An 18,858-nucleotide genomic window follows, 5' to 3' on the forward strand; every position below is an offset into this window, starting at 1 on the left:
ACCCCACCCCGCCCACAACTCTGGCCTGTACCCCACTCTTTTTTTTATTTATTTTTATTTTTTTCACTTCCACCATCAAATTTTAAATGGCAGAACGGATTTTTTATTTTTATGTGGCAAAATAGCTTTTTTTTAAAAAATAATAAATTTTATTTTTATATTCCCCATACAATTGCAGCCCCCCCATTCTGACCCCAATCCCTCCCCTCCCGCCCCCGCCCCCCTAAAAGTGTCTCTGGTTCATAGTTTTTTGTTGATTTTGATTTTCACTTTCTTATAGTTATTCATTTTCCTGGTCCCTTATTTAAGTTTTCTAGATTCCTGCTATGAGTGAGACCATCCGGTATTTTTCTTTTTCTTTTTGGCTTATTTCGCTGAGCATGATCCCTTCCAGCGCCATCCATGTTGCTGCAAATTGTATGTGTTTATCTTTTTTGAATGCTGAGTAATATTCCATGGTATATATTGTACCCCACTCTTTAAAAATTTTTTTTAAAAAATTTAAAAAGCCACAACAAAGCACAACAAAACAAACAAGACAATTATAAACCAGAGCCATCCTGCAGAGGGAGAGGAGGGAGGGGGATCAGAGGGAGAGAGGAGTATAGGGGACTGAGGTGATGGTGCATGGGTGCATTGGGAATGAAATTCTATGGGGACTACATCTGGGGGAGGGGGAAGTAAATGTTGTTTAAAAATGAACAATGATGGAAAACATATATAAATAAAAGAAAATTAAAAACAAAAAAACTAGTGGCCAGAACTTTGTAATGTAGGAGTTAGCAAACTTGTTCTGCAAGAGGCTAGATGATAAATATTTTCCACCCATCTGGTATCTATTGACACCGTCAACCTTGCTCTTGTAGCACAGAAGTAGGCATAGAAATTGAAAATGGAATAGGCATGGTTGTGTTCCAATAAAACTTTATTTAGAGATGCAGAAGTTTGAACTTCACATAGTTTTCATATGTATCTTTCCTTTGATTACTCCCAACCATTTAAAAATCAAAAATACAATCTTAACTCTCTTACCATATAAAAATAGGCAATAGACTGCATTTAGCCCTCAGGCCAGAGTTTTTTTTACTTCTGGTATGTTATATAGGATTCTAAAATACTCATTTAATGTAAGTAAGCACCACTATCATGACCCCAAAGCCTTTTCATCTCAAAAGAACAAGATATTTCAATGCTCAAAAGCAGACATAGTTGAATGTTAGGTGGGAACAGGGAATGGGAAACTATGTTTAGGATGAATTTGATCTTGCAAAGGTCTTTTGGAGTCGTAGATGCTGGGGTTTGGGACATTTCATTTGCTTTCTAGCTGAACAGATGGAATTTGTCCATAACTGGCTTTTCTTTCATTTTTTGTTTATTGTCTGTTTTTACAGCTGCGAGTCTTCAAGTTAGCCAAATCCTGGCCAACTTTAAACACATTGATTAAGATAATTGGCCACTCCGTTGGAGCTCTTGGAAACCTGACTGTGGTCCTGACCATTGTGGTCTTTATTTTCTCTGTAGTCAGCATGCAGCTTTTTGGCTCCCGGTTCAATGACAAGAAGGATATAAAACAATGCAGTGCTGGCTATAACTCTACAAGCTTATGTTTAAGACGCTGGCACATGGGAGATTTCTACCATTCCTTCCTGGTGGTATTCCGCATCCTCTGTGGGGAATGGATCGAAAATATGTGGGAATGTATGGCAGTAGCTCAAATGCCACTGTGCATTATTGTCTTTCTTTCCATCATGGTGATAGGAAAACTTGTGGTGAGTGTCTCAGTTGGGTTTTTTGTTTTGTTTTTAATGAATGAAAAAGTGCATTAACTTATTAATTAGTGTAATTAATTATTAATAATTTTTCCACTCATGCTTCATTAGTGAAAATTGTAATTGTAGATATAGTATACATGTAATATTTTATCATATTAAAATTCTGCATTTTAATTTGGTTTGAGGAAGTCTGATAGGCATGAAACACAACCTCCTGTCATGTGGCACCCATGTCACATAGCACCCATGTTGATGCACCCATATGCATTCTAGTCCAGGCAGTTTAAAATACCACATTATCTTTGCCAGTTTGTTTGACTGAAGTAGAAGTTTATGACTTAATTTGGTTAATAAGATAGATATGAAGGAATATCCACTGAGAAAAGCTTCTTTATTTTTTTTTTAAAAAGATTTATTTATTTATTTATACAAGCACTGGGTATAATCAGAAGCGTGGGAGGGTGAGAGAATTCACCAGAGCCAGAGCAGGGAACAGAACAGGCAGACTGACGAAGTACACTGCTGAGGGGAGCAGCGGGTGTGGCAGGAGAGATCTGCGCACCATGTGGGACCCTCTCCGGCGGCCTGGGATTGAAGCTTGGCGCTGCAGAGGCTGCGGGCAGCTTCGCAGCACAGTGCTTAACTGCTGCGTCACCAGGGGAGGCCCGAGAAAAGCTTCTTGTTCTAAAAAAGATAATGAAAGGAGGGATGAAGAAAAATATGGTCCTTTTACTGCTCCTGGGCTTTCTATGACTATCACTTCTGGTGCAACTGAAAATGTTATGCAGCCTAAGACAAAGTCAGCACTGAGGAAGATATAGTGAAAGGTAAAAGCACCCTATCTTCGTGTCATCATTGGTCCCCTGTTCTATTTTCAAACTTTTCGTTACATTTTTCCATGGTGTAAGCTGCCTTGAGTCTGTTACTTGCAGCTGGAAACAAACATTTATGTAGAAGCTAATTAGGTGTATACCAGCGAGGGTATGAAGAGACAGATATACCTGAGCATCTTCAGATTCAGATTACTTAAGATCTTCAGAATTATGTCAGGGCTATTGTGCAAATATAATTAACAATCACACATAATAACTTTATTGTAAGTATCTAACAAAAGGTGTAGATTAACAGTGATGATCCAAAACACAAAGAGAGCTTTTCACTGATGGGAGAGGGAAAAGACCAATCAGAAGACAAAGCACTTGAGAAGAGCATTTAAGAGGCAAGAGAAACTTACACTGTACAAGGGAGAGCTTAAGCAAACATCCAGAGTGGGAAATTCTCTTGGTAAAACTAAAAAAGAGTAACTAGATCATTCACAACCACAAAGCACTTCTCTCTGAAAGCTGTATGTTTTTGAGCTGGTGAGAGCCATGAAAGAGTTTGAAGAGGTAAAGATGTTGAATTGAAGGGTATGTAAACCAAATCCCAAGAAGGAAGCTGTTAGGTTGATCTGAATTTAAAATGATATGTGCTTCAACAGAAGTTTGTTGATTTGGTCTAAGCCTTTTTGGCTCAGCCCTAATACCTTTTTTGAGATTAGGGCAACAGGACATCATGGCCCTCAAAAAGCACATAGCTCTCATATTGCACCAATTGCAGAGGACTCCTTAGCAGTCTTAGATATCAGACCCATATCCCTGTGAGCAATTCTAGTAAAATCCAAAGTCTGGCTGATCCCCAGGTCACAAGGCTACACCATTCTGCTTTACCCTTACCAGTGTCTACTTTGCATGCTGCCTTTTTTTAAAGATTTATTTTTATTTATTTATGCATATGAGAACTGGGTTGTAGGCTAAAGATGCAGGGGGTGAGAGGATTCACCAGAGACAGTGGGGAGCAGAGGAGGCGGATCTACTGAAATACACTGCTGAGGGGAGCAGGGGGTGAGACAGGAGAGGTCTGCTGCACCATGTGGGTCAACTCCCTGGCCTGGGATCAAATTGATGCCATAGTGGCTGGGTAGCTTGGCCCTGCATGCTGCTTATATGTAGATAAACTGGATTTGGCTGTTTATACCTTTTTCAATTTTTTTCTGCCTTATCTTGCTATCACTATTACTTCCCCAACGTCCCCTCCTTTTGTTTATTTTATATATGAACTTCTTTGGGAAACAGAAGTATAAAACTCATCTTTGACTGTTTTGGGTTGTGGGGAAAAATTGTTGTAGAAACCTACTTTATTCGTTACTTTGATAAATTTTCTATTCTACTTGTGCTTCCCAACACTACCTCTCCCTCCCTCCACCCCCACTTCCAGGTACTCAACCTCTTCATTGCCTTGCTGCTCAATTCCTTCAGCAATGAGGAGAGAGGGGGAAACAGGGATGGAGAAACCCGTAAAACCAAAGTCCAATTAGCTCTGGATCGCTTCCATTGGGCTTTTTGTTTTGTGATAAAGACTCTTGAGCATTTTTGTTGCAAGCGGTGCAGGAAGCAAAATTTGTCAAAGCAAAAAGAGGTGACAGGAGACCCTGATGGAGAAAACAAAGACGTCATTCCCCCAAAGAACTTTGATCAGCCTGCACCAAAGACTTTGAATGTCGGGCATGATTGGATTCATTTGGCTCCACTTGCGGAGGAAGAATGTGATGTTCTATCTCTTAGTGAAACTAATCTACCATCTAGTGCACAACCTGATGCTGGAGAACAGGTATGGAGATCATATAAAGCTGGAGTTGCCATAGGCACTGGTTGCCTGTTCTGTTCTGAACACTCTGCAGAAATTCTAAGGGTATAAAATGTGGTGAGTGCCTCTCACTACCCACATGCACATCCCAGAGCTGGTTCTAATCATTGTCCTACATTTGTGGCACACAGAGGGACAGAGGTCAGAGTGGACTGGACAATTAGGGAAGCAAGTGCCTTTGTATGAGCCCTAAATAAGTTTGGACTGGCTAAAAGGTGAGAGAAGGGAGTGTGGAAAGTGAAGTGAAGAGCATAGAGGCAAAGGTGGGAACAAAGTCTCTGCAGGCATCAGTGGGGGGCTGGTGGGTAAGGAGCAGTGGGAAATGAGATCTGTTAGGGAGCAGGAGAGTGATGGATGCTCAAATAAACAAGTTTATCCCGCCTGTAGCAGGGCTGTTTGTATATTTCTGAACTTGCCAAAGTGATTACAACCACCAGCTTTGTGTAGGAGTTCCATTTGCTCTACATCCTTGCCAATGTTTGATGTTGTCAGTCTTTTCAATTTTCACCTTTCTAGGGGGTTTATAGTGTACCTTACTATGTTTTTACTTTTATTTCACTGATAATGATATTGCACATCTTTGCCCTGCATTTCTTATAATTTATATATCATAACTGTGAAATGTCTGTTGTCCATTTTTTTAAAAAAAGATTTATTTATGCATGCAAGAATGGGGGTACAGGCCAGAGGTTGTGGGCGGTGAGAGGATTCACCAGAGACAGAGTGGGGAACAGAACAGGCAGATTGACTGAAATACACTGCTGAGGGGAGCAGCGGGAGAAATAGGAGAGGTCTGCTGCACCATGTGCGTTGTCCCTGCCAGGGATAGAACTTGTGCAGCAGTGGCTGCTGTTAGCTTCATAGGTTACATCTTAACCCCTTGCGCCACCAGGGAGGCCCTGTTGTCCATTTTTATTGAGAGATTTGACTTGTTATTATGGAGTTACAAGAGTTTATTAGACATTCAATATACAAATCCTTTATCTGATATATATATATATATGTTGCACATATTTTTTACCTGTCCATAATACACCTTTTATTTTCTTAATAGTACCTTTCAATGAGCAGAAAGTTTAAATTTTGATGGAGTATAATTTTTTAATACTACTTTTAGGTTTCGTATGTTTAGTTCTATTCTAAGAAATCTTTATATAACCTAAAGTTTTGAAGATTTCTGCACATGTTTTCTTTGATAATTTTATAGGTGGAACTCTCAGGTTCAAGTCTATGTAGAAGCTAGTTTCCATTGAAATTTAAATTTGTATATAGAATTTTTGTACATTTTTTCGTATATATGTATGCATGCACACACACACACACACACACTCACACTCACACAGTGATCCTAGTACCATAAAATAAAAAGACTACTCTTTTCTCATTGAATCATCTCAGTATTTTTGTCAAAAGGCAATAAAATCTATCTGTTTACATATCTGGATCCATTTTTCTTGACTCAATTCTATTTTGTTCAACTGTATATTTTATACCAATATCATACTGTCGTCATTACTATAGATTTATAGTAAGTTTTGCATAACTTTATTCCTTATCAAATTTGCTTTGGCTATTGTCAGTCCTTATGCATTTTTAAATCAGCTTGTCAACATTTCCCCCCCACCAAAATGCTGGGATTTTGTTTGGAATGCATTGAATATACAGATCATATTGCAGAAAATTGGCATCTTAGCACCTTTGAATCTTCTGATTCATATCTACTTGTTTAGATCTTCTTTAATTTTTCTTAGCAATGTTTTATATTTTTCAGTGTATAAGTCTTGACATATTTGGTTAAATTTATCCCTAAGTAGTTAATGTTTTTATGTTATTATAAATGTAATTTTTTAAAATTTGAATTTCTGAATACTTATTTCATCTATAAATAAAGACAGTTTTCTATTCTCCCTCCCCCCACCTTTATGTTTTTTTCCTCTTACCTTATTATATTGATTAGGACTCAATTGATTCAATATTAGTGTGTAATATTGAATAAGAACTGTAGTAATATATACTTTGCCTTGCTCCTGACTTTAAGTAGAGACATAAAGTCTTTTACCATTAACATCTTCATTGAGGCAGTTCCTTTATTCCTACTTTGCTGGGAGGGTGTTTTATTTTTAAATTATGATTATATATTGAATTTTCTGAAACTCATTTTCTGTATGTTTTTGAATATGAAATCACTTATGCATTCCTTGGATTATCCAACTTGGATTATCCCTACTTGGTTATGGTATATTTTCCTTTTATATATATTTGGATTCAATTTGCTAACATTTTGTTAAAAACTTTCTTCTCCAGTTTTTTCCCTTGTCATATGTCTTGTCCCTTGTCTGCCTGGTTTTGGTATTAAGTTAATAGGGACCTCATTAAGTGGGCTGAGAAGATTGCTGTCAAAGAACTTGTCACCTATGTTTTTTTTCTGTGCATTTTATGGTTTCAACTCTTATATTCAAATCCTTGGCCCATTTTGAGTTTTTTGTCCATGGTTTAAGAAGTGGTCTAGTTTCATTCTTTTACATATGGATACCCAATTTTCCCAGCATTGAAGACGTCCCTAACTCCATTTTTATCCTTATAGCCCTCTTGTCATAAATTAGGACTTCTGGTACTATGCTTAGTAGGAGTGGTGGTAGTGGGCATCCTTGTCTTGTTCCTGATCTCAGATAAAAAGTTTTCAGTTTTTGACCATTGAGTATGATATTGTGTTTGTGTTTGTCATGTAATGGTCTTTATTTCCTTTACTCCATTTTCATGTGAGTTTTTATCATAATTAGGAGTTGAAACTTGTCAAATTCTTTTCTGCATCTACTGAGATGATCATATGGTTTTGTTTCAAAGTAAGAGGTGTAGGAAGACCATTAATTCCACTCTGGGCTTTTCTGTGTCAGATCTATGAATTCCATCCAGATACCAGAAAGACCACCAGTCCAGGAGTTCAAAGTGTGGAAATTAATGTGTTCTCTGAAGATGATGCTTCTGTGGCAATACAGGATCCCCAAAAGGTAATTTTTCTAATGGGTTCCCAAATGGAACATGTGGCTCATTCATATACCTTCTCCAAAATAGCCACTATGGAAAAATACTAAGTTTAACATGAAGCAAACTGGCAGAATCATATCTTATGCAAAGGTCTAGACCAGGGTTTGGTAGTCTCTTTACTATGGCATTTGGAACAGAATCATTCTTTGTTGTGGTAGGCTGTTTTGTGCATTGTGGGATGTTGCTAAACCCACTAGATGCTAATAGTGTTCCCAATTGTGAAAATTTTGAATTTTCCTAGTCAATTCCAGAATATCTCTTAAAATGTCAAAACCAATGAGAATCACTGGTGTAGAACTATTATATCAGGATTCGAGTTTTTAAATTATATTATTTTTTATTGAGGTAACATTGGTTTACAGCACTGTATATGATTTAGGCTCATACTTCTTCAGATATATGTTACCACGCCACACTCACCACCAAATCCTCCACCTCCTCCTTGTCCTCCTCACCCCCATCTTTCCCATCTGAATATCAGGAATTTAGATAGCTGAAAATTAGACTCTGGGGCCTCCCCGGTGGCGCAGCGGTTGAGCGCTGGGTTGCGAAGCTGCCCACGGCCTCTGCAGCGCCGGTTCGATCCCCGGCTGCTCCCCGGCCACTGGAGGAGGGTCCCACATGGCGCGCGGGCCTCTCCTGCCGCCCGCTGCTCCCCTCAGCAGTGTACTTCGGTCCTTCTGCCTGCTCTGCTCCCTGCTCTGGCTCTGGTGAATTCTCTCACCCTCCCGCACTTCTGACTGTACCCAGTGCATGTATAAACAAACAAACAAATAAATAAAATAATTTAAAAAAAAAGAAAATTAGACTCTCAGTAAAGTGGCCTCTCCCTCAGCACCTGACTTCACTATTTGGGGTTAGACTGTCAATCAGTGGTATGATTCGTAGGGAGGGAAATGTGTTTTAATATTCCATACGTTTACTCAACTAAGGGAGAGAAATTAAACAATTATCTCCTGAAGTCAGGGGTGGTCAGACTTTAAATAAGGAGCCAACAAGAGGACACTCTCTTGATACCTTGAAGCCTTTGCCTAGTTTGTTTCATTCCTTAATAAGGCATGCTATGAAGCATTAAGCTCTGTCATGGTGAGAGAGGGTTTTGGTAAATGTTTCCCTTTTTTCTATCTTCTGATGTGCAGAAGTTTGATGCTACCAGTGTATATTCAGAATGTAGTACTGTTGATCTACAGAATCCCTTTGGACAGGTGCTTGAAATGGTTCCCAAAAAGCAACCAGGGAGATGTTTGCCCAAAGGTAAGTGGCAATATTCCTACATTCAGGTCACAGATTATTTGGATGGGATTCCATTATTTTTTGAGGCTCTGTGAATTTGATAGATCCCTTCTTACTACTTCAGCTGAAGATAAGAATAAAGAGAGGGCATGCATAGACTCTTGGGATAAAGGGCAAAAGGATTCCAGGAAATTCTTGATTCAGGTGGGCTCTGCTTACATAGTCCAATAACCATGGTAGAAAATATAGAAAACATTCCTAGAAATCTCACTGGGCCAATATATCTGCCACTTTATATAGTTCCAGGTAATTCGTTTTCAGGATGTACTTGAGGTCGTAGACAAAGAGAACTTGACCTTAAATCCAGGCTCTCAACTCACTCCACAAGATTTTCCTTGTTGTTAGGAGCATTGGCTCTGGAGCCAGACTTACTGGCTATGAGACTTGGTCACTTAACTTCTCTGAGCCTCATTTATAAAATGGATATAGTAATCGTAACTACTCCAGAGGGTTGTGGTGGGTATTAAATGAGTGAATGTAAGTCATTTACAAAAATATCTGGCACAAAATAAGCGACAGATAAATGCAGCTTTTCCTGATTCCCTAAGGGATGCTGAGGTTCCATCCCATGTCCCCCATAACTTCCTGGATTCATGGGAGGAGTTTATTTGTCTCTTTTTTTCTACCACAATGTCCTTAAAAACAAGATAGAGATTTAATTAATAGTGTAATAGAGAAATGGCCCTGGCCTGTATCATAGACTCAATGAATGTTGATAGGAAAATGAATGAATATAAGCATTAAAAATTTCTCTAAAATCTAAACCAGAATCTAAAGTTTTAAATGTTTGAGACCAGACTGGGGTCAGAAAAACACCAAGAATGGGTTTCCAGCTCATTCCAGGTTGTTTGATAACTCCACTGCTGCCCATGGGGTCAGAGGTCAGACTAGAGATAGAATACTATTCTCCTGACTTACATTTTGACTGGTCCTTAATGTACTCACAGGGTATTAACAATGGAAATGGGGCAATTTGCTTTATAGAAGAAGGCAGGAGAAAGATAAAAGACAGAATAAAATAACCTTCTAGGGAAATTAACCTGTTGATGTTTTGAAAGATGGGGGGAAGTGAAGAGCAGACTAAGGAGAACTTACAGTGGCTTAAAAAAGTGATGAGGGAAGGTGTAGATTGTTGTACTCTCAGGAAGTACGGATCCACGGCATCTGGAGGAGGGGGAAAGGGTGATGTAATTCATGCTGAGAGTTTGTGTGGGTTGAGATCAAATGCTCAGTTATGTGTGAACATCTGGATAATTGATCAAATTTTCCATGTATGGTTTGGATGGTTCACAAAACGTATGCTTTCTGACTTCAATTTACTTTTGCCAAAAAAAAGAAAAAAAATTCTGCATTACAAGCAACCACACAACCTCTGTGGCATACAGTAATAAACATGGCATACAATTATAAACTGCTCGTCTAGACTGTTGATCTCTGCTGATCTTGCCTGGCTTTGTTCATGTGAATGGTATTGAATGGGAGTCAAATAATCTAGCCTGTGCTTAATTGGGCAATTTGGCTCGCACCCATGTCTATCTTCCTTCTTCTGGAACCAGTGTTCTGACAAGAATGTGTCTTTTATATGGTGATGGCACAAGAAAGCAAGTGGAAATTTGCAATGCATCTTGGAACTTAGATTCAGAAGTGGCACATTTGACTTCCATTCTGTTAAGTGGCAGATCAAATCACATGACTGAGCCCAGATTCAAGAGATTAGAATAAAACTGTATCTCTTTAGTCGGAGGGTTTACAATGCAAAGGCAAGGGGTGTGTGTTCAGGGATGGATGAAGAGTTGGGGCTATTAATGATCATGCTATTGCTCATTTCTTGCAGGCCTGCGTCTCTGCTTTCCATGGTGTTCCATGAATAGAAGCAACTCCCCCTGGGTCATTTGGTGGAATATGCGGAAAACCTGCTACCAAATAGTGAAACACAGCTGGTTTGAGAGTTTTATTATCTTTGTGATTCTGCTGAGCAGTGGTGCACTGGTAAATTATCTTGGTTTGGTAGGGACATTGGGGATCAAGGCATCTGGGGGAGCTGCATTCTGGCCCCATGGCCCCTCTGACTGTGGGGAGACCAGGCAGAAATGGTATCTCTGTTGCTGGTTCCCCTTAGGGGCACAGGATTTTGTGCAACCTCTGGAGTCATGCTCTAATTGGGAAATCCCCAAGCAGACACATTTTGCCTGTGGGGAACCATGACCCAAACCAACACTTTAAAGTGGTTATTGGAATCTGACCCTTGACCCCAGGTTTGTTCATAATTCCTGGAGGATTTCTAGACATCATCTCTGTATTCTACATGTTTCTTCCTCTACACAGCAATACTTCTACCCTCTCGTTACCTAGAGATCGTTGCACTACTTTCTAAAAGGTAAAATGTCAGGAGGAAAATGCGACAGGAACAAGAATAAGATTTAATAAGCTGTCTTAGTATTTTCCATCACTCATGATCTCTTGACAGGAGAGACAAAGAAACATTGTTTTGTGTGCATGACAGATCCTTCCAAATTGAGATGAGGTGTGAGTTCCAGTAAATTTTGCAAGAAATTTGTTGCTCAACAGCCACCAGCTCTCTCTGGTCACCTTTTGGTACTTCTTGCACCTTCTTCACACATCTTCTCTTTTATTACCTGTATCTCATTCTCTCCTCCCCTTCTGTTGTCCCTCCCTCCTTCCCTTTGTCCCTCTTTGCTTACCTCTACCTTGTGTATCCCTTAAAATGGCCATAATATAAAGCTATGTTCTCTTAGTATTTGTTATATCAAAAGAATGAAGTTCTGGGTTTCTCTTAAAGATTTAAAGTCACAGAACATTTCACAATATGTCACTAACAAATGGAAGGGACAATGAAGTGTCTTGTGTCCACATCCTACTTTACACCTGTGTGATCTCTTGGTGAAAGAAGATGAGCATATGATGGGGCACACCAAAGCCTAGGATCAATAGGCACCCCCATTTATCTATTTACTGCTTTGCAAAGTCTCAAACAAAAAAGCAAATTTCTCTAAAACTACTCCAGAGAACGCCCTTAATTAACTTTTGTTGCTAACCCTTAGCAAGGTTACCCTTTCATCTTCAATAACTATAAAACCCAAAAGGAAAACTTATACCCTAGTCATATAGGGTATAACTATATAGGGTATAGTTATAGAGGGTTTATCTCTCTCTCTCTCTCTCTCTCTCTCTCTCTCTCTCTCTCTCTCTCTCTCTCACACACACACACACACACACACACACACATTCTTTGGGTGAAGGAAATGTGTGGATGCAGCATGAAAAAGGGTCTCTCCAAAAGTAGGATGTCTCATTTTCATAATCACACTTAATGAATAGTTTAATATTCAAAACAGTTTACATTTTCAGCACTAGCCTAGAGCTTCCCAAACACTCACATGTCATGGTACACAAACAAAATGATCATATACGTAGGGAATACTGGGGTCAATGGAGAAAGGGCTGTCAGTGGTGAAGATGATGGGCCTCAGGGCTGGTAGGAGCTACAGTGCAGGCTGAGGTGTTTGGGCTTGATGCTATAAGCAGTGGAGAGCCATTGAGTACAGCCGCTGAGGGAACCAGAAGCATGAAAGAAATGGTGTATGCAATGGTATGGTTCTGGAAAAGTTGGCAAGGTATGGTTGGTAAGAGTTAAAAGGATTAAGAAGACCATAAAGTGGTGTGACAATCTACTAGGACTAGGAGGATGTTTTTCTGTGCCAGGGAGCCAGTGATAAGATCCTGGGAAACTATAGTGACAGCAGAAATTCAGAAATAGGATATTTTTTCTTACTTTTACTTACTTAAGGAATTGATTTCACTGGAAATGTTCACCCTTAGTATCTTTTGAGAAAAACCTTGTCACCTTATTCAAATAGGAAGACAAATAAAAAGTAGACTCAACAAGAATTTCTAAGCAAATATACAACCTAGTTGATAGCTGTGCTTTGTCATTTCAGGTATTTGAAGATGTTAATCTCCACAAACAAGTGAAAATCCAACAATTACTTAATTGTACTGATATTATTTTCACGTACATTTTTATCCTGGAGATGGGTCTGAAGTGGGTGGCATTTGGATTTCTGAAGTATTTCTCCAGTGCCTGGTGCTGGCTGGATTTCATCATTGTGATTGTAAGTTTACCATCTGTTTCCCATAAAGGCATGGGTGGGAGATGAGAACTGGGGAGATGGTCATATGGGTGCTGCTTTTCCTGTAGGCCTAACATGAATGCTTCTTTACAGAAAAGTATTTTTTTCCTATATATTTGTCATTCATCCATCCATCAGCAGTCCAGCCTTTTCTGGGCCTTATTTCTCATTCATTGCCCTCATCTGCTCACCTCTCCAGCACTTTACATTATGGCACACACTCATTTCTCTTCATAAATACTGTTATGACTTATGACTTATGTACACAAGAATAGTCTTGGATAGTCTTCATTTTGCCTTCTCTTGTCAGCTTTCCTTTTCTTTTCAAGACTTTTCAGAGCAGGTCAGCAGCCAACAGACTAGGCTGATCTCCGTCTGATTGTCGAGCAACATAAGAGGATTAGTCACATACATTCTTTCATTTAATCCACTCAATCATCTTCCAAGTTAAGCAGAGTTATATATCACCTACCATGTTACCGATAAAGAAGCCTGAAGCTCAGAGGATCAGCAAATAGTTTCAGGTAAAACTGGGATTCACACCTGTTGTGATGCTAAGACCAATAAGAGTAATAGTGGATCGCATGTATCGAGCTCTATGCCAAGAATTGTGCCATGTGTTTCACATGCATCCTGTCTTAGTTACCACAGTCAATCCATGTGGTAGGTACTATTGTTTTCCTCATATAAATAGAAAGAAACTAAACTATACAAAGGCTAAGAAATATGTTCAGGATTTCCCAGCTAAAAGTGGTGGAGATGAGACTCAAATCTTATAAGTTTTAAAAGCCCTTGGTTTTAATATCTATATTCTTTCTACCATGAACAAATTAATTATACTTCATAAATGTGTAGGATTAAGCCGAGTGGCCAGCACAACCCAGGGAGAATCATAAATGTTGTTGATGGACACAAGTAAGCCATGTGGTTCAGGCATTTTAGGAAGGCATTGGTGCCAGAGGGGTGCCAACAAGACCATCCACATTCATCGACCCCATCTGTTTCCAGAGTGCAAATTACTCTGCATCCATTATATCACTGTATTTTTGTAGAAAATACATGAGACAGTGGAAAGATTTTTTTTTATCCTTTTTTTTTTTTTAAAGATTTATTTATTTATTTATTTATACATGCACTGGGTACAGTCAGAAGCGCGGGAGGGTGAGAGAATTCACCAGAGCCAGAGCGGGGAGCAGAACAGGCAGAAGGACCGAAGTACACTGCTGAGGGGAGCAGCAGGCGGCAGGAGAGGTCTGCGCGCCATGTGGGACCCTCCTTCGGTGGCCGGGGAGCAGCCGGGGATTGAACCGGCGCCGCGGAGGCTGCGGGCAGCTTCGCAACCCAGCGCCCAACCGCTGCGCCACCGGGGAGGCCCCAGTGGAAAGATTATTGGTATCTACATTCTAGTGACCTGTGGTCTAAAATTAGGTCCTAAAGCTACCTTGTCTACCTCTTTCTGTGTAACCTTAAGCAGAGTGCTTAAGGTTTTCATATAGATAAAAATGAGAGTGTGAACTATAAATTGCCCAAAGTTGACCCCATAAAAACTGGAAAACATAAATATAATAATAGCCATCTAAGATATCAAAACGTAGTCTAATACAATGCTCGCAGAAATAGTACCAGGCCCATATAATTTTACAGGCAATGTTTGTGTTCTCCCTAAATTCATATGTTGAGACCTAATCCCCAATATGTTGGTATTTAGAGGTGGAGTCATAGATGGTTCGTATCCGAGGGTCAATTTCTCATGAATGCAATTAATGATCTTAGAAAAGAGACCCCACAGAGCTTCCTTTCTTCTTCTGCAATGTGAAGACAGCAAGAAGAGGGCAGTCTGAACTAGGGAGCAGTTTCTTTAAAGACACACTGACCCTGCCTGCTCTTCGATCTTGGATTCCTAGTCTCCACATCTGTGAGGAATAAATACCTGTTATTTATAACTCATTTAAGCCATGGTACTTTATTATAGCAGCCTAACCTAAGATAAACATTTAACCCCAACCTTATTTTTCAAATTGTTTCCAAAAAGCTAGAAAAAGAAAGGAAGCTTGCAAATTTAGTTAATGAGACAAGTAGAAACTTGATAATAAAAGGGACAAAAAGGAGCAGAATAAGATAAGAGATAATCATATAATTATGTATCTTTATAAATCCTGGAGAAAGTGTTTGATAAGTGTGGTCCACTATTTCTATTTCTATTACTAACCTTTGCCTCATAGAGACCAAGGTATGAATCCCAATTCCACTACAATTTGCTGAACCTTTCTAAATTGCTTCAGATTTCCTTATCTGCAACATAGTAGGTGATGTATAATGTTGCTTACGTGGGAACATTGTTGCATGGATTAATGAGAGAATGTATACGAATAATTGCTCTATGTTGCTTGTTAATAAAGATTATAAAAATTGATCTTTTAGTTTTGGAGTAGAAAATTGCAATCACAAATACAAAAAATATATAGAAATTCAAATGTATGTAAATTAAAGCTTTTGTTTTTCTATTCACAATACCATAATTATAAAGACAGACTAGAGCCTGGAGACAGCATTTGCCATATGCATAATAGGTAATTATTATCCTCAGTATATAAAAAAAAATCCCTACAGATCCACAAGACAACCCAATGTAAGAATGGCAGAAAGATGCAAGCATCCAATTCACAGAAGGAATTCTAGTTGCTAATAAATGAGTAAAGAAATACTCACCAGTTATATCACAGATTAACACACAAATGCCTTATTAAAATGACTTATTTCACTCATATTGACAAAAATTTTCAAGCTAGATAATACCTAATATTGAGATGGATATAGGAAAGTATAATCTCACTCACTGCTGACAATTTAGTTGGTGTAGTCATTTTGGGGAAAGTTAGGCTCTATTAAGAAAAATTACAGGGGGCGGAGCAACATGGCGGCGAGGAGACGCTGCCAGTAAGATCTCCCATTAAAAAAAGTTAATAGGGAGGAAAAGCGGCAGGTCCCAGTGAGAACTGGGACACGGAAGATAAACGGACGACTCCAGCAAACTGCCCGAAGAAGAAAGTGGCCATAAAAGAGGACCAGAAGGGAGGGAAGCGCAGAACCCTGCTCCCCTCCCCCGCCCACAGAGGCGGGACCGGCAGAGAGGAGGGAAACAACAAACCAAAACGGCCAACAAGAAAAACGGACACAGCAAATGGGACTGTGAGTGGAAAGGAACTATTTCAGCCACCACACCCCGTGAACGGGAGCTGAGGCGAACCCTGTAGGATCCACCGCGGAGGTGAGCTCCAGGCACCATTAAAGAGAGCCCCGCCCCCAGGAGGAGACCAGCACCAGCACACAGCCCCGGCCGCCCGGTAAGCTTGCGCGGAAAGTGGCGCGGATCCGGACCGGATCGCAGCTGCCCAGGTCCCCGCGCCTGCGACCTAGGCTTGCGGGGAGACGGCGGAGGCCCTCCCTGAGTGAGCAGGAACAAGGCGCCCAGGCAGGGGAGCGGGATTCAAAAGGCGCCATTCCCGCGCCACTGATCTGGGCTACAGCCCGCGTCCTGGAACTGAGGGCTTTGGAACTGAGACCCGGGGCACGAAATTAGGGGCGTGGGTTCCCCACGACGGTGGGGCACAAGGCAGACACAGCACCCCAAAGCCGTTGAGGTGTACCCTACCATCCCCGCTCTGCTCCCTGTCCCACGGGGTGGAAAATCAGCTCCCCAAGGGCTCTAGGAGAGATCTCTGGCGCCACCTAGCGACTTGACCCCAGCACAGGCTACTGAAGGAGCTAGTGGCCAGCTGGGGAGTTAGCCCACACCGGGCCCCTTCCGAACAAGTAGTCTGAGCCCACAGGGAGAGCGAGCACCCACAGCCGGGGCAGACCAGGCGCGCAAAAGAGTGTGCCTGAGACCAGACGCGCAGGGAGTGTGTCCCACATCACCATTTTAGAACAGGGACATTTCTTCAGTAAAGACTACCTGCAGAAGGCTTCCTCAGGAGCCAGAGGTGAGCGGGGGAAGTTCGCCCACGCCAGACCCCCTCTGGCCTGCAGTCCAAGCCCAGAGGGGAGCAGGAACCCACCGCCGGGGCAGACCAGGCGCACAGGGGAGTGTGTCCCCACATCGGCATTTTAGAACAGGGACCCTTCTCCAGTAAAGGCTGCTTGAAACTGACAGATGACTCCTGGAAGAACCAGAGGGGAACAGAGAAGCCCACCCAAGATGCCGGCCAGTCCCAACAACACAGTGTCCCAACGCATACGGCAAATTAGAAAACAGACAGTAGGGAGGAGAAGAACCACACGCAACCTAGCAACTCTCCAGAGAAAAAGCACACCACAAAAAGAAAGCCAGCCCCCAGATTGCAAAGACAATAACTTGGAAGAATTTCTGAGCCTTCCAGAAAGAGAATTTAAAATTGCCGTGATTAAAAAACTGACAGAAGTCATAAAGGAAAACAATGATAAGGGAAAAATAATCAACGATCAGAAGTATGCAATTGAGTCCCTAGAGAGGGAAAACAATGGTCAGAAGAAAGAAATTGAGTCCCTAAAGAGGGAAGTAAAAGAAATGCAGGAGATCAAAGAATTAATGGAAGAACTAAAGAATTCTGGGAAAAGCAATGAAAGCAGAATAGATGAAATGGAAGAACGAATAAGTAATCTTGAAGACACAGAAATAAAAAGAACCAAAACAGAAAAGGAAAGAGAAGTACGAAGGAAAAAGAACGAAGAAAGACTTCGAGAACTATCTGACTCCATGAGGAAAGGAAATATAAGAGTTATAGGAATACCAGAAGGAGAGGAGAGAGATGTAGGAACAGAGAAAATATTCAAAGAGATAATTGAAGAGAACTTCCCAAATGTGAAGAAGGAGCTGAAAATTGATATACAAGAAGCAAGAAGAACACCAAACTTCCACGACGAAAAGAAAAATACAGCAAGACACATAATAGTAAAGCTCCCAAGAATCCAGGACAAGGAAAAAATAATGAAGCTGGCAAGAGGGAAGAAACAGATAACATTCAAAGGAAAACCAATCAGGCTGACATCAGACTTCTCCGAAGAAACACTACGGGCAAGGAGAGAGTGGAGGGACATAGTCAACAGACTCCAAGAAAACAGATGCCAACCAAGAATACTCTATCCCGCAAAGCTCTCCTTCCTCTTTGAAGAAAGAATATGGACCTTCCCAGACAAACAGAAACTCCGGAATTTCATTGCAACTAAACCCCCACTCCAAAAAATACTACAAGGAGTCCTAAAGCCAGAACCTCAGAGGGACGAATAACAATGAAAGAAGGCCAAAAAAAAAAAAAGTTATTAAAAGAATAAATAAATAAAATCAAAGGAAAGACAAACACAATGGCAAATACAGATGTTAACATATCAATATTAACTCTAAATGTAAATGGACTAAACTCTTCAATAAAAAGACACAGAGTTGCAGCCTGGATTAAGAAACAAAACCCAACCTTTTGCTGTCTCCAGGAAACACATTTAGCTACAAAAGATAAAAATAGGCTCAAAGTTAAAGGATGGAAAACAATCCTACAAGCAAATGGACCAAAAAAGAAAGCAGGAACAGCTATACTTATATCAGATAAAACAGATTTCAAACTCAAAAAGATAAAAAGAGACCCCAATGGTCACTACATTATGATCAAGGGGACAATACTTCAAGAAGAAATAACACTCATTAACATATACTCACCAAACGAAGGAGCACCAAAATATATCAGACAACTGTTGTCCTCTCTGAAAACAGACATCAGAGAAAACACATACGTAGTGGGAGACTTCAACACACCACTATCAACAATGGATAGATCAACAAGACAAAAAATAAGTAAAGAAACCAAAGCTCTAAATAAGGACCTAGAGCAATTAGGCTTAACAGACATCTATAGAACACTAAACCCCAAAAAAACGGAGTA

General features: G+C 40.4%; 1 protein-coding gene across 1 annotated transcript in view; it reads left to right on the plus strand.

Moving 5' to 3' along the window:
- Positions 1-18,858, plus strand: part of SCN11A (sodium voltage-gated channel alpha subunit 11) — a gene marked incomplete at both ends in the record, with an annotated part of 67,074 nt that overhangs the window by 24,294 nt on the left and 23,922 nt on the right. Inside the window, 6 exon segments of the mRNA XM_084247800.1 lie at positions 1,392-1,769; positions 4,029-4,421; positions 7,352-7,465; positions 8,642-8,756; positions 10,630-10,784; positions 12,755-12,928. Of these exon segments, the coding sequence (XP_084103926.1) occupies positions 1,392-1,769; positions 4,029-4,421; positions 7,352-7,465; positions 8,642-8,756; positions 10,630-10,784; positions 12,755-12,928 (1,329 nt within the window).

This window comes from Talpa europaea (assembly GCF_964194135.1).
Source record: "Talpa europaea genome assembly, chromosome: 11".
NCBI lineage: Eukaryota > Metazoa > Chordata > Mammalia > Eulipotyphla > Talpidae > Talpa > Talpa europaea.